The sequence below is a fragment of the Ranitomeya imitator genome, chromosome 4, assembly GCF_032444005.1.
Source record: "Ranitomeya imitator isolate aRanImi1 chromosome 4, aRanImi1.pri, whole genome shotgun sequence".
In the NCBI taxonomy this organism is placed as follows: domain Eukaryota; kingdom Metazoa; phylum Chordata; class Amphibia; order Anura; family Dendrobatidae; genus Ranitomeya; species Ranitomeya imitator.
In genome coordinates, this window is record NC_091285.1 from 451,621,615 (window position 1) to 451,648,891 (window position 27,277).

Sequence of the window (27,277 nt, forward strand, 5' to 3'; positions counted from 1 at the left end):
ACTGACTGCGGTACCTGGACCTATATCACTTTACAGTTTGTATATTTTTCCCCACAGATGTGGAACCGCCGATCAGATCCTGTGTTACACATCGAGTTGCGACGCTGGGCAGATCTGATGATTCTTGCTCCCCTAGATGCTAACACTTTGGGGAAGATTTCCAGTGGGATTTGTGACAATCTGGTGGTAAGACTGATTTCTGATACTCGACTTTTTTTTATATAGAAATACTGTAAAATGCGTTGCAGTGGATTTTGCTTCAATTATCAGTTTTTGTCATAGGACAGTTTGCTTTTGTTTTATTGCAGTCATCTGTGTAAAGGAAAAGAATCACACAACTGGATCTATATTTTTTCCATAAAAAGAATGGAATCCTACCCAGTGAAAGGATTATTTGCTGTGCGCTTATAATATCCATTGCTATTTTATGTGCATGTAACAGCACTCTTCAATTGTAATCACACTTTATTGTCCTTCATATATCTTATTGGAGGGGAAAATAATACCATCTGATCAGTCGCTGCTTCTTTCTCTGCACTGATTCACTCTCAAAAACTGCTCAAATGTGTCTTCATCTGTCTTCAATGCACATTTTGACAATAGAAGTCTATGAAACAAGAGGGGGAGAAGCTGGAGGGAGATGGGAGAAGGGAAATAAAACCTTCTGATGGGAAACATTTTCAAAAAATTCAGGCTATGATTCATATAATGGCCGCAAATAGTGTTATTCTTCATGGACAGTCACATGACGGCTTATTCTAATAAACCAGTGGAATTAGCACACACATTATTGGTTCATAGGCACTGTGAGTATATAGATATCATAGATGGGGGCCCCCTTTTTGAGACTCTCCTTATTGTAAAATGGTCTTGTTTTACAGCATTACTGTAGCCATGTAGTACCGTACTTGGTTACCAGTTCATTTTGCTTTAAGGTACTGTCACACTAGACGATATCGCTAGCGATCCGTGACGTTGCAGCGTCCTCGCTAGCGATATCGTCCAGTGTGACAGGCAGCAGCGATCAGGCCCCTGCTGGGAGATCGCTGGTCGGGGAAGAAAGTCCAGAACTTTATTTCGTCGCTGGACTCCCCGCAGACATCGCTGAATCGGCGTGTGTGACACCGATTCAGCGATGTCTTCACTGGTAACCAGGGTAAACATCGGGTAACTAAGCGCAGGGCCGCGCTTAGTAACCCGCTGTTTACCCTGGTTACCAGCGTAAAAAAACAAACAGTACATACTTACATTCAGCTGTCTGTCCCTTGCCGTCTGGTTCCTGCCTTGACTGCTGGCCGTAGTGAAAGCAGAGCACAGCCACAGCGGTGAGTCACCGCTGTGTGACTCACCGCTGTGCTGTGCTTTCACTTTCACTTTACGGCCAGCAGTCAGTGCAGGGACCAGACGGCAAGGGACAGACAGCTGAATGTAAGTATGTACTGTTTGTTTTTTTACGCTGGTAACCAGGGTAAACATCGGGTTACTAAGCGCGGCCCTGCGCTTAGTTACCCGATGTTTACCCTGGTTACCGGGGACTTCGGCATCGTTGGTCGCTGGAGAGCTGTCTGTGTGACAGCTCTCCAGCGACCAAACAGCGACGCTGCAGCGATCCGGATCGTTGTCGGTATCGCTGCAGCGTCGCTAAGTGTGACGGTACCTTTAGAGGCGAAATCCTCAGCAATCAACTGATCACCAGGGGCTGTTATATTTGGAGAAGTGATCAGTCCTGATAAATATCATACTGATGTCTCGGCATAAAGAAATAGGACAATGTAGCTGCTTTTACAACAGATAAACCCAATTGCACTGTCATGCAAGCGTTACAGGTTTTTTCCATGCCTAAAATTGATTGTAATCAATACGTCTTGCAATAATCATTTCCACAGTTGGATGTCTTGAACATTTTTTTTCCTGTGCTGAGATAATCTTATAAATGTGCCCCTACTGTGTTCTGTGTAGTGTCTGTGTCTGACCGTGCAGGGACATGGTCTGATCATACCACAGCTCCTGGGCAGCAAAAGAGAGGATACAGACAGTACAGCATGGGATCGCAGCTGATTCTTTTTGTGAGACAAAGCATTTCCTTGCCTGTTTTTAAAAATGTTTTACCTCAAAGAAAGAATCATGCTGCTGTAAAGCTGTGCCCTCTTGTGCTTCCTCCCCTGCCCAGGAGCTGTGCTATGATCAGACCATGTTCCTGCACGGTCAGACACAGACATTGCACAGTACACAGCAGGGGCACATTTATAAGATTGTTAAACACATCTAATTGTGGAAGTTATTATTATTCCAAGATCTAATGATTAAAATGAACTTTGTTTGTGGAACATCCCCTTTAAGACTTGCATACCATGATGATGGCCTAAGTAATTGTAGCTGAGGATCTCCACTCAGCAGCTAGCTGTGTAAAGTCACTGCAACAGGCTGTAAGTAACAAGAAATTTAGTCTTTATTCTTTTTCTTAAAGAAGACCTCTCAGGTCCGCTAACTGTTGGAAAACACTGTTCTTTTAATATATATACTGATAACTGCATTATATTAAAGCCTTTGAAGTTCCAGTCTAATGTTTCTGTGTTTAAAAAAAAAAAAAAAAATTCTGCACGTCATATATGAACCAGGACTAGTCTGACTTGGCATCGCTTTCCCCGGGCTAGTCCTGCCTCAAATGCTCTAAGCACACTCCCCTTCGGGTGTAATTGACATTTATCATATAGTCTATTTTGTGGCAGAACTTCTGGAAATCTGATGTACTGTTCCATGTATTGAATTGTATGAAGGATGTAACTTTTTGAACGCTTCATGGTTGGACCGCCAGACCATTGTGCGAGATTTCTGGCAGCTCTACCATGAAGCCGATTGTATGGAAGATGTCAGTCACACCCCGATGCGAGTGATTAGAGGATCCGAGGCAGAACTAGTCTGGGAGATGTGATTCACTACTGGGCTAGTCCTGCCTCATCTATATGTACAGATTTGTTGACTCGTGCACTAAAAAGCCACCTAAAATGATGGAACACCTACAAAACACAGTCCAGTCGACTCCATGTGCCTCATAAGTAATTGGTTCCGTCCAGGGTTTTTTTTATGGTTTTGTAAGGAAACCCTGACGTAAACGCTCAGCGGAGAGTGCAGGATAAATGTCCGAGCCTTATTCCGATTTATGGAAGGTAGAATGTACAAATAGACAGCAGTGCAAGAATAGTTCTTAGTTTTATTTTTGCGCGTTTCACCGTGTGGTGTAAGCGATAAGGCGGATTTATTCTTTGGGTTGGTGTGATTACAGCAATATCAGATTTATATCAGTTTTTTTATGCTTTGTTGTTTTTACAGACTAAAAACAATATTTTACAAAAATTAATTTGTTTTTGCATCCTCATATTCTGAGAGCTGTAACTTTTTTTTATTTTTTTGCCAAATGAGCCATATTGGGGCTTGTTTTTTTGCAAGGACGGTTTGGTGTTTTCACTTATACTCTTTTTTTAAAATTTTTTACGTATTATTTATTTTTTTCCGGAGTGCGCCAAACAAAATAAATAACATGCCAGTTTTATAGAGCAGGCAGTTACGGACACAGCCAGCGATACCAATTATGTGTACGTCTTTTTGCTTATTTTTGTTTTATCACAAACACTGTTTTGAGTGTCGAAATGGATTTTAATGATTTGTGTGCACTTTTTTTTACTTTTTTTTTTTTTTTTTTACTATTTTTTCCCCCTTGGTACAACCGTGGGACTTGTATAATTTTCAGTTTGATCACTGGTCTCATACACTGTGTGGCGGATGAGAACTCATCCTTCTGCTAATCTTTCACCATGTTTCCCCTACATATAGAACCTCTGTGGGACATTTGGTACATATTATGTGTGGTGAAATCATGCCCTGATGTCAGCTGAGAATCTTTACCTTTTCCGAGGTCATTATGTATGAACACGTTTTACATTTTTTTTTGGTTGCAGGGAAATGTTCCTCATGTTGGAGAGGACAGGGAGCTTCTGACGATGATGCTTCTCAGATTTGGGGACTGTCTGAAGCGCAGAAGAGGGGGGGCAATAAATATGGATTTCAAGCATCCATTTTTTTTCTTAATGGTTGTAGTTTCTGTTCAGCTCCCCTCAGCTCCACCAGATGTGCACATAAGGTGACTTCCAGCGGTACACCGAGACTGGCAAATGATTTGTCCTTACCCCTAATAACTTTGCTTTTGTACAGCAGAAAGGTACAGCGATGGGAAGTAAAATAGCACCACAATATGCAAATCTTTTCATTGTCGAGATTGAATTTGATTTTTTTTTTATTTGCCCCATCAGACCTCTGGTTTATTACCAGTACATTGACAGTAGTTTATCCATCTGTAGTGTTTGTGGGAGCTAAAGATGTTTCATGAACTCTTCAGTCAGTTTCATCTCCATATCAACATAAAGGGCAATTCTAGTTTCAGAAAACTAATTTCTCCAGGCATGGGTTGATTTAACAAAAACAAACCACTTTGTTCACCCTTCCCAAGTCCAGCGCAGAGTCTCCATTGTTTCTCCCAATGTAATTGTCTGCAGCACTGTAGCCAGACACCAAGAGCATTGACAGAAACCCGGGACTGGACCTGGTGAGGATGACTAAAGCAGAGTTTTTATTTCAAAACAAATAGCACCTGGGGGCAGGGGTATTCTAAAACTGACTAAAGGGAGTCTGTCACCACAAAACTCAGTGAAAACTAATTAGATATTCATATACATGTATGTGAGAGGCTTGATTTTGTAGTGGCCATGATTATCGAGAAAATTATATTTATCAAGCAAATGAGGGTCAGAGGTGCACCCTCGGTGTGGCCAATCTTTCATGGCCCTTCCCCTTTTGTTGAAAATTCAGTTATGTGTGCACCCGGTGACGGAGTGGTGTACACATATCTTTCTTCTACATTGTCAGTGTGTGCACAGGCTCAGGCCGCGCTCACTCTCTGCTAGCGACTTAATAAAGTTAAGTTCTAACCCCGCAGATAGAGACAGACACTTTGGCGGCCTTTGGGTCTGCGGACACACTGATTTCTAGATGCACGCGTACCCGGCTAGTTTTTCGCAAGGAAAATGCTTCAGAAATCGCTGATGTTTTTATTCCTCAAAAGTCTATTTTGTTGTCTTTTTCGTAGTTCCATTTTTGTTTTTGCCACCTGCATTTTTTTTTATCTTGATGTCTGTAAAGCGCTGTGTGGAATTAATGACACTATATAAGTGAGTAAAATATGAATAAACTTGTACTGTGTTAGTGAGCGACTTCCAAATAGTAGACGCTGGAGAATGGTCAAGTCACTTCATTTAACCCCTTCGGTCTTTAGAATCCTGAAAAACACATTGTGTGTGCATACCTTTTAGAAAGACATTGTTATATCTGGGCTACCAGCTAAGAGCAATTGAAAACCAAATTTCTAGGGCCCCCAAAATCAAGGAACCATCTCCTACAAGACCAAATGAAACATGAAAGCCTCAGGGAATCTTTACAAGTCACCTTCAGTCCACATCTAGAGATGATGAGGAGTATTACAAAGAAACTTCAATCCTGAAGAGTCACATACGGTATTTATTCACAGCTGTACATAGAATAGTGCAGTAAATAGTTCTGCTTCATGTAGCATGTCTTATCAGTATGGGAAGGGGAGACATCTGTGGCAGTAAATATTGGTGCAGTTCATAGATAAGGAGTGTGAAAGTTTTATTGTCTCCCTAAGAAGCTCTGGTCCTTGGTCATGATGATCCATGAGGTCAGAGGAGCACATTCTGTAATCAATGTAGAATAAATCCCTGTGACACATTTTTGTCCTGCTCTGAGTGTGTCAATGGTTGTCCTCCGTTTGTACCCCCAAACTTTGTTTTTGGAATTCAAAGTTACTCCCCTACACATAGACTCCATTAGGAAATTTGGTGCATATTAACCCCTTCATGACCCAGCCTATTTTGACCTTAAAGACCTTGCCGTTTTTTGCAATTCTGACCAGTGTCCGTTTATGAGGTAATAACTCAGGCACGCTTCAACGGATCCTAGCGGTTCTGAGATTGTTTTTTCGTGACATATTGGGCTTCATGTTAGTGGTAAATTTAGGTCAATAAATTCTGCGTTTATTTGTGATAAAAACGGAAATTTGGCGAAAATTTTGAAAATTTCGCAATTTTCACATTTTGAATTTTTATTCTGTTAAACCAGAGAGTTATGTGACACAAAATAGTTAATAAATAACATTTCCCACATGTATACTTTACATCAGTACAATTTTGGAAACAAAATTTTTTTTTGCTAGGAAGTTATAAGGGTTAAAATTTGACCAGCGATTTCTCATTTTTACAACGAAATTTACAAAACCATTTTTTTTAGGGACCACCTCACATTTGAAGTCAGTTTGAGGGGTCTATATGGCTGAAAATACCCAAAAGTGACACCATTCTAAAAACTGCACCCTCAAGGTACTCAAAACCACATTCAAGAACTTTATTAACCCTTCAGGTGCTTCACAGCAGCAGAAGCAACATGGAAGGAAAAAATGAACATTTAACTTTTTAGTCACAAAAATTATCTTTTAGCAACAATTTTTTTATTTTCCCAATGGTAAAAGGAGAAACTGAACCACGAAAGTTGTTGTCCAATTTGCCCTGAGTACGCTGATACCTCATATGTGGGGGGTAAACCACTGTTTGGGCACACGGCAGGGCTTGGAAGGGAAGGAGCGCCATTTGACTTTTTGAATGAAAAATTGGCTCCACTCTTTAGCGGACACCATGTCACGTTTGGAGAGCCCCGTGTGCCAAAAAATTGGAGCTCCCCCACAAGTGACCCCATTTTGGAAACTAGACGCCCCAAGGAACTTATCTAGATGCATAGTGAGCACTTTGAACCCCCAGGTGCTTCACAAATTGATCCGTAAAAATGAAAAAGTACTTTTTTTTCACAAAAAAATTCTTTTAGCCTCAATTTTTTAATTTTCACATGGGCAACAGGATAAAATGGATCCTAAAATTTGTTGGGCAATTTCTCCTGAGTACACCAATACCTCACATGTGGGGGTAAACCACTGTTTGGGCACATGGTAAGGCTCGGAAGGGAAGGAGCGCCATTTGACTTTTTAAATGAAAAATTATCTCCATCATTAGTGGATACCATGTCGCGTTTGGAGAGACCCTGTGTGCCTAAACATTGGAGCTCCCCCACAAGTGACCCCATTTTGGAAACTAGACCCCCCAATGATCTTATCTAGATGCCTAGTGAGCACTTTAAACCCTCAGGTGCTTCACAAATTGATCTGTAAAAATGAAAAAGTACTTTTTTTTCACAAAAAAATTATTTTCGCCTCAATTTTTTCATTTTCACATGGGCAACAGGATAAAATGGATCATAAAATTTGTTGGGCAATTTCTCCCGAGTACGACGATGCCTCATATGTGGGGGTAAACCACTGTTTGGGCACTCGGCAGGGCTCGGAAGGGAAGGCACGCCATTTGACTTTTTGAATGGAAAATTAGCTCCAATTGTTAGCGGACACCATGTCGCGTTTGGAGAGCCCCTGTGTGCCTAAACATTGGAGCTTCCCCACAAGTGACCCCATTTTGGAAACTAGACCCCCGAAGGAACTTATCTAGATGCATATTGAGCACTTTAAACCCCCAGGTGCTTCACAGAAGTTTATAACGCAGAGCCATGAAAATAAAAAATAATTTTTCTTTCCTCAAAAATGATTTTTTAGCCTGGAATTTCCTATTTTGCCAAGGGTAATAGGAGAAATTGGACCCCAAATGTTGTTGTCCAGTTTGTCCTGAGTACGCTGATACCCCATATGTGGGGGTAAACCACTGTTTGGGCGCACGGCAGGGCTCGGAAGGGAAGGCACGCCATTTGGCTTTTTAAATGGAAAATTAGCTCCAATCATTAGCGGACACCATGTCACGTTTGGAGAGCCCCTGTGTGCCTAAACATTGGAGATCCCCCAGAAATGACCCCATTTTGGAAACTAGACCCCCAAAGGAACTAATCTAGATGTGTGGTGAGGACTTTGAACCCCCAAGTGCTTCACAGAAGTTTATAACGCAGAGCCATAAAAATAAAAAAAAAAATATTTTCTCAAAAATGATCTTTTAGCCTGCAATTTTTTATTTTCCCAAGGGTAACAGGAGAAATTTGACCCCAAAAGTTGTTGTCCAGTTTCTCCTGAGTACGGTGATACCCCATATGTGGGGGTAAACTACTGTTTGTGCACATGCCGGGGCTCGGAATTGAAGTAGTGACGTTTTGAAATGCAGACTTTGATGGAATGCTCTGCGGGCGTCACGTTGCGTTTGCAGAGCCCCTGATGTGGCTAAACAGTAGAAACCCCCCACAAGTGACCCCATTTTGGAAACTAGACCCCGAAAGGAACTTATCTAGATGTGTGGTGAGCACTTTGAACCCCCAAGTGCTTCATAGAAGTTTATAATGCAGAACCGTGAAAATAATAAATACGTTTTCTTTCCTCAAAAATAATTATTTAGCCCAGAATTTTTTATTTTCCCAAGGGTTACAGGAGAAATTGGACCCCAAAAGTTGTTGTCCAGTTTCTCCTGAGTACGCTGATACCCCATGTGTGGAGATAAACCACTGTTTGGGCACATGCCGGGGCTCGGAAGGGAAGTAGTGACTTTTGAAATGCAGACTTTGATGAAATGGTCTGCGGGCGTCACGTTGCGTTTGCAGAGCCCCTGGTGTGCCTAAACAGTAGAAACCCCCCACATGTGACCCCATTTTGGAAACTAGACCCCGAAAGGAACTTATCTAGATGTGTGGTGAGCACTTTGAACCCCAAAGTGCTTCATAGAAGTTTATAATGCAGAACCGTGAAAATAATAAATACGTTTTCTTTCCTCAAAAATAATTATTTAGCCCAGAATTTTTTATTTTCCCAAGGGTTACAGGAGAAATTGGACCCCAAAAGTTGTTGTCCAGTTTCTCCTGAGTACGCTGATACCCCATGTGTGGAGGTAAACCACTGTTTGGGCACACGTCAGGGCTCAGAAGGGAAGTAGTGACTTTTGAAATGCAGACTTTGATGAAATGGTCTGCGGGTGTCACGTTGCGTTTGCAGAGCCCCTGGTGTGCCTAAACAGTAGAAACCCCCACAAGTGACCCTATTTTAGAAACTAGACCCCCCAAGGAACTTATCTAGATATGTGGTGAGCACTTTGAACCCCCAAGTGCTTCACAGACGTTTACAACGCAGAGCTGTGAAAATAAAAAATCATTTTTCTTTCCTCAAAAATGATGTTTTAGCAAGCATTTTTTTATTTTCACAAGGGTAACAGGAGAAATTGGACCCCAGTAATTGTTGCGCAGTTTATCCTGAGTATGCTGGTACCCCATATGTGGGGGTAAACCACTGTTTGGGCACACGTCGGGGCTCGGAATTGAGGGAGCACCATTTGACTTTTTGAATACGAGATTGGCTGGAATCAATGGTGGCGCCATGTTGCGTTTGGAGACCCCTGATGTGCCTAAACAGTGGAAACCCCTCAATTCTACCTCCAACACTAACCCCCCCACACCCCTAACCCTAATCCCAAATGTAGCCATAACCCTAATCACAACCCTAACCACAACCCTAATTCCAACCCTAACCCTAAGGCTATGTGCCCACGTTGCGGATTCGTGTGAGATTTTTCAGCATCATTTTTGAAAAATCCGCGGGTAAAAGGCACTGCGTTTTACCTGCGGATTTCCAGTGTTTTTTGTGCGGATTTCACTTGCGGATTCCTATTGAGGAACAGGTGTAAAACGCTGCGGAATCCGCACAAAGAATTGACATGCTGCGGAAAATACAACGCAGCGTTTCCGCGTGGTATTTTCCGCACCATGGGCACAGCGGATTTGGTTTTCCATGGTACTGTAAACCTGATGGAACACTGCTGCGAATCCGCAGCGGCCAATCCGCTGCGGATCCGCAGCCAAATCCGCACCGTGTGAACATAGCCTAATTCTAAAGGTATGTGCACACACTGCGGAAAACGCTGCGGATCCGCAGCAGTTTCCCATGAGTTTACAGTTCAATGTAAACCTATGGGAAACAAAAATCGCTGTACACATGCTGCGGAAAAACTGCACGGAAACGCAGCGGTTTACATTCCGCAGCATGTCACTTCTTTCTGCGGATTCCGCAGCGGTTTTACAACTGCTCAAATAGAAAATCGCAGTTGTAAAACCGCAGTGAAATGCGCAGAAAAAACGCGGTAAATCCGCAGCGGTTTAGCACTGCGGATTTATCAAATCCGCAGCGGAAAAATCCGCAGAGGACCAGAATACGTGTGCACATACCAAAACCCTAACCCTAACCCTACCCCTAACCCTACCCCTAACCCTACCCCTGACCCTACCCCTAACCCTAGCCCTAACCCTACCCCTAACGCTACCCCTAACCCTATTCTAACATTAGTAGAAAAAAAAAAAATTCTTTAGTTTTTTATTGTCCCTACCTATGGGGGTGACAAAGGGGGGGGGGGGGGGGGGCATTTATTATTTTTTTTATTTTGATCACTGAGATAGATTATATCTCAGTGATCAAAATGCACTTTGGAACGAATCTGCCGGCCGGCAGATTCGGCGGGCGCACTGCGCATGCGCCCGCCATTTTGGAAGATGGCGGCGCCCAGGGAGAAGACGGACGGACCCCGGCAGGATCGGTAAGTATGATGGGGGGGGGGGGAATCGGAGCGCGGGAGGGGTGGAACGGAGCACGGGGGGGTGCATTGGAGCATCGGGGGGTGGATCGGACTGCAGGGGGGGTGGATCGGAGTGCAGGGGGGTGGTTGGAGCACGGGGGAGGGTGATTGGAGCACGGGGGGAGCGGACAAGAGCACGGGGGGAGCGGCGCACAGGACGGAGGGGAGCCGGAGCAGTGTACCCGACAGATCGGGGGGCTGGGGGGGCGATCGGTGGGGTGGGGGCACATTAGTGTTTCCAGCCATGGCCGATGATATTGCAGCATCGGCCATGGCTGGATTGTAATATTTCACCCGTTATAATAGCCATATTACAAATCGCTCTGATTGGCAGTTTCACTTTCAACAGCCAATCAGAGCGATCGTAGCCACGGGGGGGGTGAAGCCACCCCCCCTGGGCTAAACTACCACTCCCCCTGTCCCTGCAGATCGGGTGAAATGGGAGTTAACCCTTTCACCCGATCTGCAGGGACGCGATCTTTCCATGACGCCACATAGGCGTCATGGGTCGGATTGGCACAGACTTTCATGACGCCTACGTGGCGTCATGGGTCGGGAAGGGGTTAAGTAGTGAAGGAGTAATTTAGATCTCTGTTGCAAGTAAGGCTGGGTTGGTAGACGGACTGCGTTATACCACGGCATAACGCCGGTGTAACGCAGTCCGTTAACGCCATTAACCCCTATTTGGCACATTGCCAGCGCATGCCATAATCGGCATACGCTAGCGATGTGCCGTCATTCAGTGACGGAGCCTCGGACGTGGGCTGCAGCGTCTGAGCCTCCATCACCGCTAACACAGATCAATCATCTGCGCTAGTGGTATAGCATAACGCGATGGCGTGTATGCTATAGCGTTAACGCAGCCCATCAACGCTATGCTTTGAACGAGCTGCTTTAACGCAATTTGAACCTGGCCTAAGTTTTGCAATCCAACATATCCGCCTGTGCCTCACAATCAGAGGAAGAAAGGAGGTAGTCAACCTTCATGGAAAAGCAAATCTTCATTATTACGGTATTATTATATATTATTATAGCGCCATTTATTCCATGGCACTTTACATGTGAGGAGGGGTATACATAATAAAAACAAGTATAATAATCTTTAACAATAAAAGTCACAACTGGTACAGGAGGAGAGAGGACCCTCCTGCGAGGGCTCACAATCTACAAGGGATGGGTGAGGATGCAGTAGGTGAGGATAGAGCTGGTCATGCAGTGGTTTGGTCGATCGGTGGTTACTGCAGGTTGTAGGCTTGCCGGAAGAGGTAGGTCTTCAGGTTCTTTTTGAAGGTTTCGATGGTAGGTGACAGTCTGATGTGTTGTGGTAGAGAGTTCCAGAGTAAGGGTGATGCGCGAGAGAAATCTTGTATGCGATTGTGGGAAGAGGAGATAAGAGGAGAGTAGAGAAGGAGATCTTGTGAGGATCGGAGGTTGCGTTCAGGAAAGTACCGGGAGACGAGGTCACAAATGTATGGAGGAGACAGGTTGTGGATGGCTTTGTATGCCATGGTTAGGCTTTTGTACTGGAGTCTCTGGGTAATTGGGAGCCAGTGAAGGGATTCACAGAGGGCAGAGGCCGGGGAATAGCGGTGGGACAGGTGGATTAGTCGGGCAGCTGACTTTAGAATAGATTGGAGGGGTGCGAGAGTGTTCGAGGGGAGGCCACAGAACAGGAGGTTACAGTAGTCGAGGCGGGAGATGATGAGGGCATGGACTAGGGTTTTTGCAGATTCTTGGTTTAGGAATGTACGGATCCGTGAAATATATTTTTGAGTTGAAGGCGGCAGGAAGTGAAAAGGGCTTGGATATGCGGTTTGAAGGAGAGATCAGTGCCAAGGATTATCCTGAGACAGCGAGCTTGTGGGACTGGGGGGGGGGGGGGTCGCGTGAGATGGGGGAAAGACGATGAATTCTGTTTGGTCCATGTTAAGTTTTAGAAATCTAGCGGAGAAGAAGGATGAAATAGCGAATAGACATTGAGCGATTCTGGTTAGTAGGGTGGTGATATCTGGTCCAGAGATGTAGATCTGTGTGTTGTCAGCATAGAGATGATGCTGAAAACCGTGAGATTCTGTGAGCCGTCCCAGGCCAAAAGTGTAAATGGAGAAGAGCAGGGGCCCAAGGACTGAACCTTGTGGGACTCCGACAGATTGGGGGCGAGGTGAGGAGGTGGTGTGTGAGTGGGAGACGCTGAATGTCCGGTCAGTTAGATATGACGAGATCCAGGATAGGGCCAAGTCTGTGATGGCAAGGGGTGAGAGGGTCAGCAGCAACAGGGATGGTCCACTGTGTCAAAGGCAGAGGACAGGTTTATTTATTAGGTGTGCTAACATCTACGCCTTTCTGGTGCCGAGAGCACCCTTAATTATGACTATCTTTAAGGATATCTGTAGCTGTTTGGATTTTAACCTGTCACCAGTTTGTATGCACACCTAATAAAAGATTTGTTTTTCCATAAAGATGGACTACCTTCTTTCTTCCCATATTAAGAAGATCACATTAGATGTGGTGTAGCTAAAAGTACCTTAGATCTTGTAGTCTTGATATAAATTGGGAATCTTTATCTTGTCTGTTATTATAAATGGACAGATTTTACATATTTTTCTGGTTATAACATACTTATCCCACAGCCACATGAAATAAAATCAATACAAATCTTTATTATTAGAAATATTAAAATACATATAAAGACAAACACTAAATAAGGTGCCTCAAACAAACTACATAAAAATGGAGTCAGCCAGAGCTGGACAAATACTCAGTACACAAGGGATAATTGATACAAATATTGCACATATGGTGGTATAAGACAAAATGGAAATAAAATTCCTAGCCAACAGCGCCCATTGAAATTCAGAATTAATCTAAAGTTAGGTCAAAAGGAGTTAGAGGTTGGACCAAAGCATATTGTAAATAGGTGCATATGATTACATGCAATCCTTGCAAAACAAATAAGCCTGACATGCGGCCCACACCAATACACCTAAGAGCTCAAACATACTCAATAATACACATACTTGTAAGTACAAAACTGTTACGGTATGTGCACAAGTCAGGATTTCTTGCAGAAATTTTCCTGACAAAAACCGGACATTTCTGCCAGAAATCCGCATGCGTTTTTTTCGCGTTTTTTCATGCGTTTTTGACGCGTTTTTGTGCGGTTTTTCCCAAATGCATAGAATAGCGGGAAAAACGCAGAAAATCTGCAAAATTAATAAACATGCTGCTTTTTTTTCCGCAATGCATTTTTTTCGCGGAAAAAAACGCATTATGTGCACAAAACATGCAGAATGCATTCTAAATGATAGGATGCATAATGTATGCATTTTTAATGAGTTTTTATAGTGTTTTTACCATGAAAAAAACGTGAAAAAACCTAAACGTGTGCACATAGCCTTAGACTACCAACCACCCTCCGCCTTGTACATATTACCTGTGTCGATGCTGCTCTCAAGAACATGCTCTGCCCAGTGGCATGCTGACCCTGATAGCCCCAACGCGCGTTTCGCGTGTGCTTCTTCCTGGGGGTGTGCTTTTTCCTTTTGCCCTAACTTTACATTAATTCTTATTTCATGTGGCACTTCTTTTGACCGCAGTTTGATTGGCTGTGGGATAAGTATGTTATAGTTACATATGAAGTGTTGCCACTCCTGTGTTGGGAATATGGGCTTGGGTATTATGCTTACAAGATATTTTTCTGGTTTTAGAAAAACAAAGAGGGTCTGGAAATATGAATTTTAATCTGTCATTTTTTTTTTGTAATATAGGACGTAGTTTCCGTGCAGCCACCCTTAACACCTCCAGATGTGGAGGCTACTGTATTGTATTGTAGGAGATAATTCCTTAATTTCTGGTGGCTCTCGCAGTCTGATTTTCTCTTGTTTTTGGATGGTAGCTCTGATTCCAAAATTGATTCTGATTCTTTCTGAGGCCACCCAAGTGTTTGTCTCTGTATGTGAGGTTGGACATATCCGATTGTATCTGATGGTTTGGCAGTAGAAAATGGAGGTTTTTTTTTATGTATTTGGCATGAAAGGTTTAAGTCTTGAAAGCTTGATATTTGTTATGATCTTTTCAGTTACCAATGTCGGCTATGTGCACACGTCAGGTTTTTGTCAGGAAAATTTCTGCCAGAAATCCGCATGCGTTTTTTTTCGCGCGTTTTGATGCGGTTTTTTTTTGCTTTTTTTCCAAATGCATAGAATAGCGGGAAAAACGCAAAAAACCCGCAAAATTAATGAACATGCTGCTTTTTTTACCGCGATGCGTTTTTTTTGAGGAAAAAAACGCATCATGTGCACAAAAATTGCAGAATGCATTCTAAATGATAGGATGCATATGCCTGCAGTTTCTAATGCAGTTTTATTGCGTTTTTATCGTGAAAAAACGCAAAAAAAACCTGAACGTGTGCACATACCATCAAGATTTCTTAGGTCTCTTCATAGGGCATGGTATAACAAATTATCTGAAGAACAACAAATATATACAGAAAAACAGCAGAGGCATGGCATAATAAATAGATGTTTAAAAAAACAAACTGAGCTCAGAGAATGAATCCTTCATCAGCTTAGATAAGGGGTGTGACACTTTTATTGTCCCAATATCCATGTAAGTTCAGAGACCTGCTTCCCTCCTGTCTCTGGAGCAGATTCCTCCGATTTTGTAGTAAGCCATAAATCCTTGTGATGTATAGGAATGCAAGAGTGCCAAAGGGTCTTATCCAGGATAGAAGTTAGATGAATGAAAGGAAAAAATGCTCACCTTGTAAGTTTGTGTGAGACACAATGCTTAAAGAGTCTAGAGACGAGATGCAGCAGCTTCCATAGAATATCAATAAAAGTAACCGGAGTTATAGTAGATAAATAGATAAAATTGCAGGTTTATTGTCGACGTGTTTCGGAGTCCTCGGACCCCTTCCTCAGGACAACCATACAAAAATAGTCTATAAACCTGCAATTTTACCTACCGTATTTATCTACTACTAGATGGTGGCCCGATTCTAACGCATCGGGTATTCTAGAATATGCATGTCCACGTAGTATATTGCCCAGCCACGTAGTATATTGCCCAGCCACGTAGTATATTGCCCAGCCACGTAGTATATTGCCCAGCCACGTAGTATATTGCCCAGCCACGTAGTATATTGCCCAACCACGTAGTATATTGCCCAGCCACATAGTATATTGCCCAGCTACGTAGTATATTGCCCAGTGACGTAGTATATTGCCCAGCTACGTAGTATATTGCCCAGTGACGTAGTATATTGCCCAGCCACGTAGTATATTGCCCAACCACGTAGTATATTGCCCAGCTACATAGTATATTGCCCAGCCACGTAGTATATTGCCCAGTCACGTAGTATATTGCCCAGCCACGTAGTATATTGCACAGCGACGTAGTATATTGCACAGCGACGTAGTATACAGCACAGAGCCACATAGTATACTGCCAAGTCACTTAGTATATTTCCCAGCCACGTATGTAACAGGTTAAAAAAGACTTAAAATAAAAAATAAACATATACTCACCTTCTGAGGGGCCCTGGCGCTTGTGTGCGGTGCACGCGGCAGCATCCGGTCCCAGGGTTGGTATGAGCGCAGGACCTGTGATGACGTCGCGGTCACATGACCGTGACGTCATGGCAGGTCCTTCTCGCATAGCATCTTTGGCACCGGAACCTGCCGCTTGCACTGCCGAGGAGAGGGCGCACATCGGAGGGTGAGAATAACGTGTTTTTTTTATTGTTATTTGTAACATTAGATATTTTTACTATTGATGCTGCATACGCAGCATCAATAGTAAAAACTTGGTCACACAGGGTTAATAGCGGCGGTAACCGAGTGAGTTACCCGCGGCATAACGCGGTCCGTTACCGCTGGCATTAACCCTGTGTGAGCGGTGACTGGAGGGGATTACGGAGCGGGTGCTGACTGCGGGGATTACGGAGTGGGCGCCGGGCACTGACTGCAGGGGAGTAGGGAGGGACTAATCGGACTGTGGCCGTCGCTGATTGGTTACGGCAGCCATGACAGGCAGCTGGCGAGACGAATCAGCGACTTGCATTTCCATGACAGACAGAGGCCGCGACCAATGAATATCCGAGCCAGACAGACAAAAAGAAGGACAGACGGAAGTGACCCTTCGACAATTATATATTAGATAATGTGTCATAATTCCAGAGAGCACAGAAACACTTTCAAGCCAGTTACTTTTATAAATCCTTGTGACATATTTAGTTCCATGTGGAGGGTATTAAAGACAGCCATAATTTTTTGTTCAGTGTTTTTGTGATTTGAAGTTGCTTTTTCATATACTGTATTACAACTTTTTTTTTACTTAAATTGATTTTCAGATTAAAAATAGCTTAAATACTTTTCACATCAGTCCAGATCTGAGAATGCTTCACATGACAAATTATTTAGTCATCAGCTCCACCCTTGATCTTCCATCTACTATATATCAGATTCCTTTGCAATTTATTGCTCAGGTTATCTCTGTGATTTCACTTTGTGTCTCTGTTCAACAGTCCTAAATCATTTTTTTTAAAGCTTTCTCAAGTTGAGACCCCTCTTAAAGGATAGCCTTACTTGTTCTTGTATACTTTTCTAAGGGTATGTTTTCACGGTCAGGAAACCTTCAGTATACGCTGCAGATTGGACGCTGTGTACATCCGCAGCACCCAAATGTTACAGCATAGTGGAGGGGATTTTATGAAATCTCGTCCCCACTATGCGTGCAGGGCTGCATTCGGCGGCCCTACGTAACCAGGCATACGGCGCATCTTTCCAGACCGCAGCATATCTCCGCAAGATAAATAACCCAGTCTATGAATACGATGTGGTGATTCTGGATGTGTTTAATGAGCACATGCGGAATCGCCGCGCATACAATGGGGTGGCGCTTTGGGCGGAGCAGGGTATCTGCTGCGTCCAAAGCGCAGACCTTCCGGACCGTGGATACATACCCTAATTGTTCTCTGAACCCATTTACCATAATTAAGAAATATGAATAGATTAGAAAATTAGGTGAGCATTAACCCCTTCATACCTAAGGCTGGGTTCAGACTACGTTGGAGTCATCTGTTAGACGGTGCGGTGTAACGCAGTCCTTTGAGGCTGCCATTAAGTCCTATGTCGGACGCATCGCTAGCGCACGCCCACAATGGGCGTGCGCTAGCGATGTGCCGTCATTGAGTGACGGACCCTGGGACGCGGGCTGCAGCGTTTCCGGGTCCGTCACTGCTAGCGCAGATAGAGCATCTGCTAGCTCTATCTGCGCTAGCGTGATGACATATTGGCACTTGCGTTAACAGCAGCCCTTTAACGTATGTTCTGAACAGGCTGCTTTTATCGCAATGTAAACCCAGCCAGCGAGCTTTCAACTTCCTGGCCAGGCCCAAATTTTCAAATATTACTGTTGTGTGGCCCGGACTGCAGTATAAGGCTTTTTATACAAAGGACTGCATACTGCGACAAAAGGCAAATCAAGCAATGACACAAAATTTATGAGTGTTGTGACAGTGAAGACTTGAGTTTGTGGGTTGTAATAATCACCTAGGCAGGTTAACAATGCAACTATTTTTTGCTCCTTACGTCCATGGTTTTACAGCAAATCCGGGTGGATGGCCACAATGCAGTGCCCCCCAGTTCACAAGATCCCGACCCGGTGCCTTTAGTTCCACTGCCCCTGTACCAGGCGATACCCACTGTCTCCCAACTTTATGTTGGCTCACAGCTGTTGTATCTCCTGTAGTTAAAGTCCATGCTCCTCCAGACGACGGATTCCCCGACCATAGCACGTGTAACCAGCTTCAGCCGGCAACAGATCTCCAATCGCCATAGGCCATGCATACATGGGCACCAGGATCTCCGCAACAGATTCTCATCCCTCCATGTCACTACACTATACCCTCACTAAACATAGGGCTTATTGTTCTCCCTCTCCTGGGATTATCCCCCTGAATGGGCAGAAATGGTCACACCCTCCCCTTAAACATTTGCTAAAGAATGTTCCAGAAGCCTAGTCTGCAGCCTGTGTGCAGGGTTGTGTATTAGGGATGCCCCCTGCAGAGAAGAACAAAGACACACATGCTCTCACCAGATGCAGGACAGAAATGCTAATTTAGGCCTTATGTATACATGAGATCCAGCCTGAACCTCTTCCACTGTTTGCTGTCACTGAATGGAAACCTTGATTCCTGAGGCTGAACACTTTCCAGGAGAGATTTGTGCACCTTAAACTGACGAGCAAGCTAATCTCTAAAAACACAACAATGTACTGATGTTCTGTGCATGAAAAAATCTGTATCCCTTAGAGCAATGGACTCCGCTCTATGTTGATTGGTCCCATAGTCTTTAGTGTGTGGCCAGCTCCTCAGAGCAATACACCTCCTTATCTATATATATAATTGTCTAAGGGTTTTTCCGTCTGTCTGTCTTTCTGTCTGTCTGTCTGTCCTGGAAACCTGGAGACCGGCACAGCATCGACGTAGAAATCCCGCGTCTCTGATTGGTCGAGGCCTGGCGGCCTCGACCAATCAGCAACGGGCACAGCGACGATGATGTCATAAAGGACGTAGAAATCCCACGTTTCTGATTCAGCGACGGGCACAGTATCGACGTAGATGTCATAATGGTTGCCATGGCGACGATGATGTCATAAAGGTTGCCTCGACCAATCAGCGACGGGCACAGTCTGCCGCGAATTCTGGAATCATCATTGTCCATATACTACGGGGACATGCATATTCTAGAATACCCGATGCGTTAGAATCGGGCCTCAGTCTAGTCTACTATATAATTGTCTAAGGGTCACTTCCGTCTTTCTGTCTGTCTGTTTTTCTGTCTGTCACAGAAATCCCAAGTCGCTGATTGGTCGCGGCTGCGACCAATCAGTGACGGGCATAGTCCGGCCGCGAAATGGCCGCTCCCTACTCCCCTGCCGTCAGTGCCCACTCCATACTCCCCCCCTCCCCCCCCCCCCAGTCAGCGCCCGCCACCCACAGAGTGTTGTAGCAGTCCGTTAAACCGACTGCGTTACACCGTGGCATAACACGGTGTAACGGTCTGTTAACGCTGCTATTAACCCTATGTGACGAACTTTTTACTATTGATGCTGCCTATGCAGCATCAATAGTAAAAAGATCTAATGTTAAAAATAATTTAAAAAAATAAAAAATCGTGATATACTCACCTTCCGGGGCCTTTCCCGCTCCTCGCGACGCTTCGGGCCATGCAATGCGGTCTCGCGAGATGATAACGTAGTGCTCTCGCAAGACCGCTATGTCATCATCTCGCGAGACCACAATGCATTCTTGGGACCGGAACGTTGCGCGGAGCATCGCTGAATGCCTCGCCTGGATCCGGGGGCCACCGGAGGGTGAGTATATAACTATTTTTAATTTTTTTTTTTTTTAACGGGGATATGGCGCCCACACTGCTACATAGTACTTGGGCTGTGTTATATCCTGCGTGGCTGCTACATACTGCGTGGGCAGTGTTATATACTACGTGGGCTGTGCTATATATTACGTGGGCAGTGTTATATACTGCGCGGGCTGTGCAATACACTACGTCTCTGTGCTATATACTGCATGGGCAGTGTTATATACTACGTGGGCAGTGTTATATACTACGTGGCCAGTGTTATAAACTACGTGGCCAGTGTTATATACTACGTGGGCAGTGTTATATACTGCGTGGGCTGTGTTATATACTACGCGGCTGTGCATGACCGTTTTGCATATTGTGGTTGACCACTTTGTAGTAATAACTTTGGAATGCTTTCACATATTTCATGCAAATTGGCTCTTCAGAGAAAAAGAAGACTTGAACTCTATAGTGCCACCTGTTGGAAGTAGTGATCCTACAAGTCACAATCAACCCTTTAACGAGTCGTGCAATATGACTTAGGATAAAAATATTGTATTTCCGAGAGGAGCATTGAACGGCGAATAAGCCTCCTTACCTTGACAAGCCAGAGCTGGTATGTCACTCAACATAAGCAGAAACGTTGCCCCTTAGACCCTTCACATATTTCATTGATTCTAAGATTATATTTTATGATAGTAGTAAATTTAGGTTTATGTGATTTGCACTTATTTACCAAAATATCTAAAATTTGAACATTTTTTAGAAAAATAAAAATTTTCATACTTTTAGGCCCTTAACCCCCCCTCCTGCAAGCCCCCCACACACACACACACACACACACACACACACTGTTCCAACGACGTTGGCGCCGGGGTTCGCGTGATATTTTTATGCCACGTGGGCCCTGTAGCCACTCAGTGGCCGCTATTGGGCTACTGTGCTGTCAGATCTCATGCTTGTCTAACATTCGTCAATGGAAAACTTGGATCGTTTTTTCTTATTATCCATGTGCACATTTTTTTTCCACATTTCGAGACCATTTAGAGACCATTTAGTGGTTTTCTATATTACAGTATTGCAATGTATCTGTAAAACACCGATGCTATAGTGATGGTCCTTATAGGAACCGTTATTTTCTGCGCACCCATAGACTTGAATGGGTGAGTCTGACTTGACACAGAGAAGAAAGTAGTGCATGCTGCAATTTTTTTTTTTCATATACACATTTGGCCAGTGGAAAAAAGACAACTCATCTAACACTGCTCCACTGAATACCATTGGCCCCATTTGTGTACATTTTTTCACTGTCTCCACTTGGACAAAAAATACGCAAGTGTGAACTTTCCCTAAGAATAATGGAGCTGGAGTTTGGAGAGACTTTGATGTAAATTTTTAATCAAATCTCTCTTATTAATTTACCGTAGTTAAGAGAACCTATTGCAGTATCACGTTCAGTAACAGTAACATACCACCAGGGGGCGTGCACGCATGTAATATAAACCAACCAAATGTAATTACTTATTTAATCGAAGTAAAATCTTAATGTCTTAACTGAAAAGATGACAACGCAGCTTATAAGACTACTTTAGGCTACGTTCACATTAGCGTTGTGCGGCGCAGTGTCGGGCGCAGCCGCGGCGACGAATGCGTCATGCGCCACTATATTTAACATGGGGGGCACATGGACATGCGTTGTCTTGCGTTTTGTGACGCATGCGTCATTTTGGAGCAACTGTCCGGGCGCAGAGGACGCTGCATGATGCAGTTTTTTCTGCGGCAAAAATCATGCAAAAATGAACGCATGCGTCACAAAAAGCTGCGTTGTGCATGCGTTTTTGCATGCGTTGTGCATTGCGTCGCCGACGCTGCCACACACAACGCTAATGTGAATGTAGCCTTACGTCTCTGTATCTTGTATGGTTTGGAGTGACACTGATACACACAGACATAGGAATAGTGCAGTAAATAAGACAAGTATCATAAAACCCTTCTGTCAGTACAAGGAGAGTGGTAAACCTCTGGAGCAATGAATATTGGAGCATTTCATAGATAAGAAGTGTGAAAGTTTTATTGGCCTCTATAGTTTTGATGCCTCCATGAGGTCACTTTCATTAATTGATCTAAGTCCATGTGACACATTTGTTCCTGTTCTCAGTGCATCAAAGGCTGTCATTAATGTATATTCCCAGATTCTTCTCTCTCTGAGAAGGAAAGTAACCCTTTATTACTCACAGAGGGGGCCACATGGGGAACATGGAGAGTTCAGTCCCTTGACTTCAAAGCCTCTCATCACCCTTTATCTACAAAAAAAGTAGAGCAGAAGATAAGCTATTTGTCACTTTATTTATTATGCTTTCTTATATAGCGCCATCATATTCCTCAGCGCTTTACAGACATTATCACTGTCCTCATTGTAGCTCACAATCTAAATTTCCCTATCAGAACGTCCACCATTCTGATGGTATTAGAGTTTGCAGGTAATCCGCATTATATTGGGAAATAGAGGAGATATAGTGCAGACACCTGTAACATAGAAAACAGTGAAAACTTTTATATACTCACAAAAACAAGATAAAAATGGTTATCATTAAAGTGGGTTTCCACTACAATAATAATCTTTATTTTTTATATAGCGCTAACATTTTTCGCAGCGCTTTACAGGTTGCGCACATTATCATCGCTGTCCCCGATGGGGCTCACAATCTAGATTCCCTATCAGTATGTCTTTGGAATGTGGGAGGAAAGCGGAGTACCCGGAGGAAACCCACGCAAACACGGAGAGAACATACAAACTCTTTGCAGATGTTTTCCTTGGTGGGGTTTGAACCCAGGACTCCAGCGCTGCAAGGCTGCTGTGCTAACCACTGCGCCACCGTGCAATGATATTGATGACCCATCACCCACCGATCAGCTGTTACCAGCTCCGGATGTATATACTGTATGGATACTGCCAACCAGCTCCTATCGATGACTGATCTAATATTGATGACTTATCTCACGGATAACTCATCAATACCGTTGTAGTGGACAACCCCTTAATTCAAAATCATAGTAACATAGTAACATAGTAACATAGTTAGTAAGGCCGAAAAAAGACATTTGTCCATCCAGTTCAGCCTATATTCCGTCATAATAAATCCCCAGATCTACGTCCTTTTACAGAACCTAATAATTGTATGATACAATATTGTTCTGCTCCAGGAAGACATCCAGGCCTCTCTTGAACCCCTCGACTGAGTTCGCCATCACCACCTCCTCAGGCAAGCAATTCCAGATTCTCACTGCCCTAACAGTAAAGAATCCTCTTCTATGTTGGTGGAAAAACCTTCTCTCCTCCAAATCACTTACATGTACATGATTGCGGGGGTGACCGCAATGGGAGAAGTCTCAGGAGCTGAGCAGTCTTAAAGTGAACCTGTCAGCAGGATTTTGCTTAGTAAACTACAGGCATTGTCAGGTTGGCGCTGTTATGCAGATAACTTCTGTGAAGAATTCTGTCTTGTGGTTCTTGTATAATCAGTGATAGACATTTTCAGTTAATAGTTTGCCCGTGTTCCATGGTGGGCCTGTATGCAGTCTTATGTTCCTGCTCTAAGCCAGTGAAACCAAGGAAAGACCTGCTCACAGGCGGTCCCAAAGCACAAACAGTCTGTCAAGGATGAAGAACATGTTTCTGCATTGGGGCAGCCTGTGGGCAGGTATTTCCTTGGTTTCTCTGGCCTAGGGCAGGAAGATAAGACTCTGCCTACAGTCCTGCCTCGTAGCATGAGCATATAATTAACTGAAAACTTCTAACACTGATTACACAAGAACCACAAGACAGATTTCTTCACCCGAGGTATCATTTTAATCAGTGTAATAATGCTATCCTGACAATGCATGTTTGCTTAGCGAAATCTTGCTGACTAGTTTACTTTAACAGCCAGCTTCTGAGTCATAACAGCAGTGGCCGGAGCTAAGCTTCTATCATTCATGTTAAACATCTAAACATTGCTGTCATTCTCTGACATTGGGGTTTAAATGGAATTTGTGCCAGTGTTTAGTGGAAAAATAAAGACTTTATGGCTTTTTAAAGAAGGGGTGTAAAAATTAAAAACAGGAAGTCTCCTGTTCTTCCGACTAAACCATGTGATACACACTGATCCTGGGTGCCCCCCTTGGGTTTTGCCTTCTGATGACTATTTATTTGACTATATTATGTGATGCTTTTAGTTGGGACATCCCACCATATCTTCCGGGATTGATTCCTGGATGGCTGAATAGTTAATTGTCCAAAATAATAAAATGTAAAATACTGAATATCAATTTCCCTGCACCTTCTGTGTGTTAAGGTGAAGTTTCTCCTAAGATATCATGGATGGGGGGGTTTCTGCTCTGGGATTCATTGCTGAGGTCTTCTCGGTCTAATTTATGTTCTGACTCATGTGTGTCTTTTATTTTGCAGACCTGCATAGTTCGTGCATGGGACTTAAAGAAGCCATTGCTCTTCTGTCCAGCTATGAACACAGCCATGTGGGATCATCCCATCACTACAGAACAGATTGAACGTCTTCGCAATTTTGGCTACATTGAGATTGCATGCATTGAAAAAACCCTGATGTGTGGGGACAAAGGTCAGCTATAGAGCACATCTACCACTGCTTCCATATGTTCCTGGGTGGTCAGCTGATCACAACCTTGCAGTGGTACTTTGGGGTTTATACCAGGGATACTTCAGTATGACGTGATGTGTCTTGTGGCCTTAGTGGACAGATCTGGATATTTCCAGCAGTTCCAGTTTTCCAAATCTGCAGCATGTCAATTTCTCTTGCAGGTACACTGAGTTTTATATTTCGATTTCCCCCATAGACTTGTACTAGATGCGGAAAATCCACAAGTATAAAAAGCGCACATCAGATTTCAGTGTGCGGCAAAAATTAAAGTAAAACAACGCAATGAAAAAAATGCAAGTAACCTAATTGGAGAAGAAATGCTGAAGAAAATCTGCAAAATCAAAACCTCACCAAATACTCATTGTGTGAACGCAGCTTTACACTTCCATTGATCACTTGTATGTTCATATTTACAGGCTGTCAAACCATGCATTTTTGGCCTTCAGAATTAGAAACTTGTCAGTTATTTGTAGTCACGGGTAAAAAAGCTTCATTATGTCCTTCATTTCTTCTGCTTTTATACTTGCTCTTTTTCGTCCCTACAGGACTCGGTGCAATGGCAGAGGTCGGCTCTATCCTTGAGAAGGTGGTGGAAGTTCTGTCCAAGGACCAGCCTCATCAGTGATGTCACAAACCTAGCTTATGTTGTATCACATCTTTCTAACAATAGGAAGGAGTTAATGTTAGTAATAGTTTATGCATAAGTGAAATGATAGTAATAATATAATACTCAAGTAAACACGGGGTGAGTATTGCTTGGAGGCTCGGAGCCAACCTCGAGGCTAGAACTGTATTCTAGAGATTTAATGAATAAATAATGAAGTCTGAAGTAGTTATTGTTCATTGTTCATTGTGAGGGAGCTCACACCAACCGAGTAAACAAATATTAAAATCAAGTCATATATTTTAAATATGCCTTTAAAATAACTTGGCCCACAAACCAGTTATCGCTTTTATAATGCAGATATTCAAAAATCTAAATTGTGTTGCTTCCTGAAGGCTCAAAATGAAGATGTGTCCTGTAAAAGCACTCAGGTATCGCTACTGAGCATATCATCTACTCAGGAGTTAAAAGGTCCGGATCAAAGTTAACCCTAGTCCCTGCTGGAGTAAGATTTATGGCGTAGCGAACACCGCCGCTCATCATGAATTTGAAGAACCACGATCATCACTCCCCATCCCGCCCCACTTCCTTCCATCTTGCTTTTTTTCCCTTAAACTTATTATTTTTATTAATGCATGGAAAAGAAAGATGAAATAAAAGGTGATCAATATGTTGCATATAGCCAAAAATGGCCCTAAAGCAACTCTGGCTACAGAAAAATAAATTAGCCATGGGTCTAAGAATATAGCAAAGTGATTTTTTTTTCTGTGTTTTAAAAAGAAAAACAAGAAGTAAAATATAAAAAAAACCATAAGTTTGATATAATAATAATTGTATTGATCCACCGAATATAGATTACATTTCACTTACCTAGCACTGTGTATAAAATAAAAAAAGGTGTATTTGTACATAAAATCCAGATTTTTTTTTTTCTTCATCTCACCTCCCAATAAGTGTAGCAAAAAATCATCAAAAAGTAGTAAATACCCTAATAATAATTTTATTTATATAGCGCCAACATATTCCACAGCACTTTCCAATTAAGGTGGACATGTACAAACAATAAAGACATAAAAGAGGAGCACATAGTTCACCAGTGACAGGAGGAGTGAGGGTCCTGCTCGCAACCTTACAATCTGTAATGATAAAGGGGGACGCAGTAGGTAGAACGCGCTTGTTATGTGTGGTCCAATCATAATTATAATAAATAGGGGGTTTCAAATAAAGCTGCATGAAGTCATCAGCCAGTATCTAAGTACAGTCAGCAAGTGCTGTTGGGTGCATGGAGGATGAGGAGACAGATGAGTAGGAGAGACTAGATTCTGAGGAAAATGTAAAAAGAGGGAAAAAAGAACAGTTAGATTAGCGAAGTAATGTGATAAGCTTGTCTAAAGAGATGTGTTTTAAAGCACGGTTAAAAATGTGGAGGCTAGGTATTAATCGAGTCGTCTGGGGTAGTGCATTCCAGAAAACTTGCGCAGCATGAGAGAAGTCTTGGAGACCAAATTTGGAGTTGGAGGTTCGAATTATGGAGGATGTTAGTTTTAGATCAGTAGATCAGTTGCAGAACAGCATATGTGAGACCTCTTACATATATTTCTACACTGTTGGTGATATATGCATTAATTATATATTTATTTCCTATACAGGTTTTTTCTGGCTATGCTTTGTTTATTTGATCCACATTTGCGCTTGGCCGCATTTTGTCCTATTATGCGCGCCGCTCATCTCAGGCGCTTATTGCTGTTCCCTTTCCCTTCTACATCTATGGGCCTTTGTCCGGCGCTTGCGCAGTGCGGCTCATTATTGGAGCCGCGTCTGCGCATGCGCCTTTCTCCATGGAGATTCTTTCATTCCGCTCTGTCTCCCTCCTTCCGCGGCCGGCGGTTCATTTCCGGTCTATTCCTCCTGCGCCTTAGCGACACACCGGTG

At 43.3% G+C, this 27,277-nt stretch overlaps 1 protein-coding gene across 1 annotated transcript in view; it reads left to right on the plus strand.

Moving 5' to 3' along the window:
• PPCDC (phosphopantothenoylcysteine decarboxylase) overlaps positions 1 to 25,570 on the plus strand; it is a 59,591-nt gene extending 34,021 nt beyond the window's left edge. Inside the window, exons 4-6 of the mRNA XM_069765756.1 lie at positions 58 to 186; positions 24,534 to 24,702; positions 25,287 to 25,570. Of these exons, the coding sequence (XP_069621857.1) occupies positions 58 to 186; positions 24,534 to 24,702; positions 25,287 to 25,366 (378 nt within the window). The 3' untranslated portion in view covers positions 25,367 to 25,570. The remainder of the gene's footprint in view (positions 1 to 57; positions 187 to 24,533; positions 24,703 to 25,286) is intronic.
• Positions 25,571 to 27,277: the final 1,707 nt, after the last annotated feature.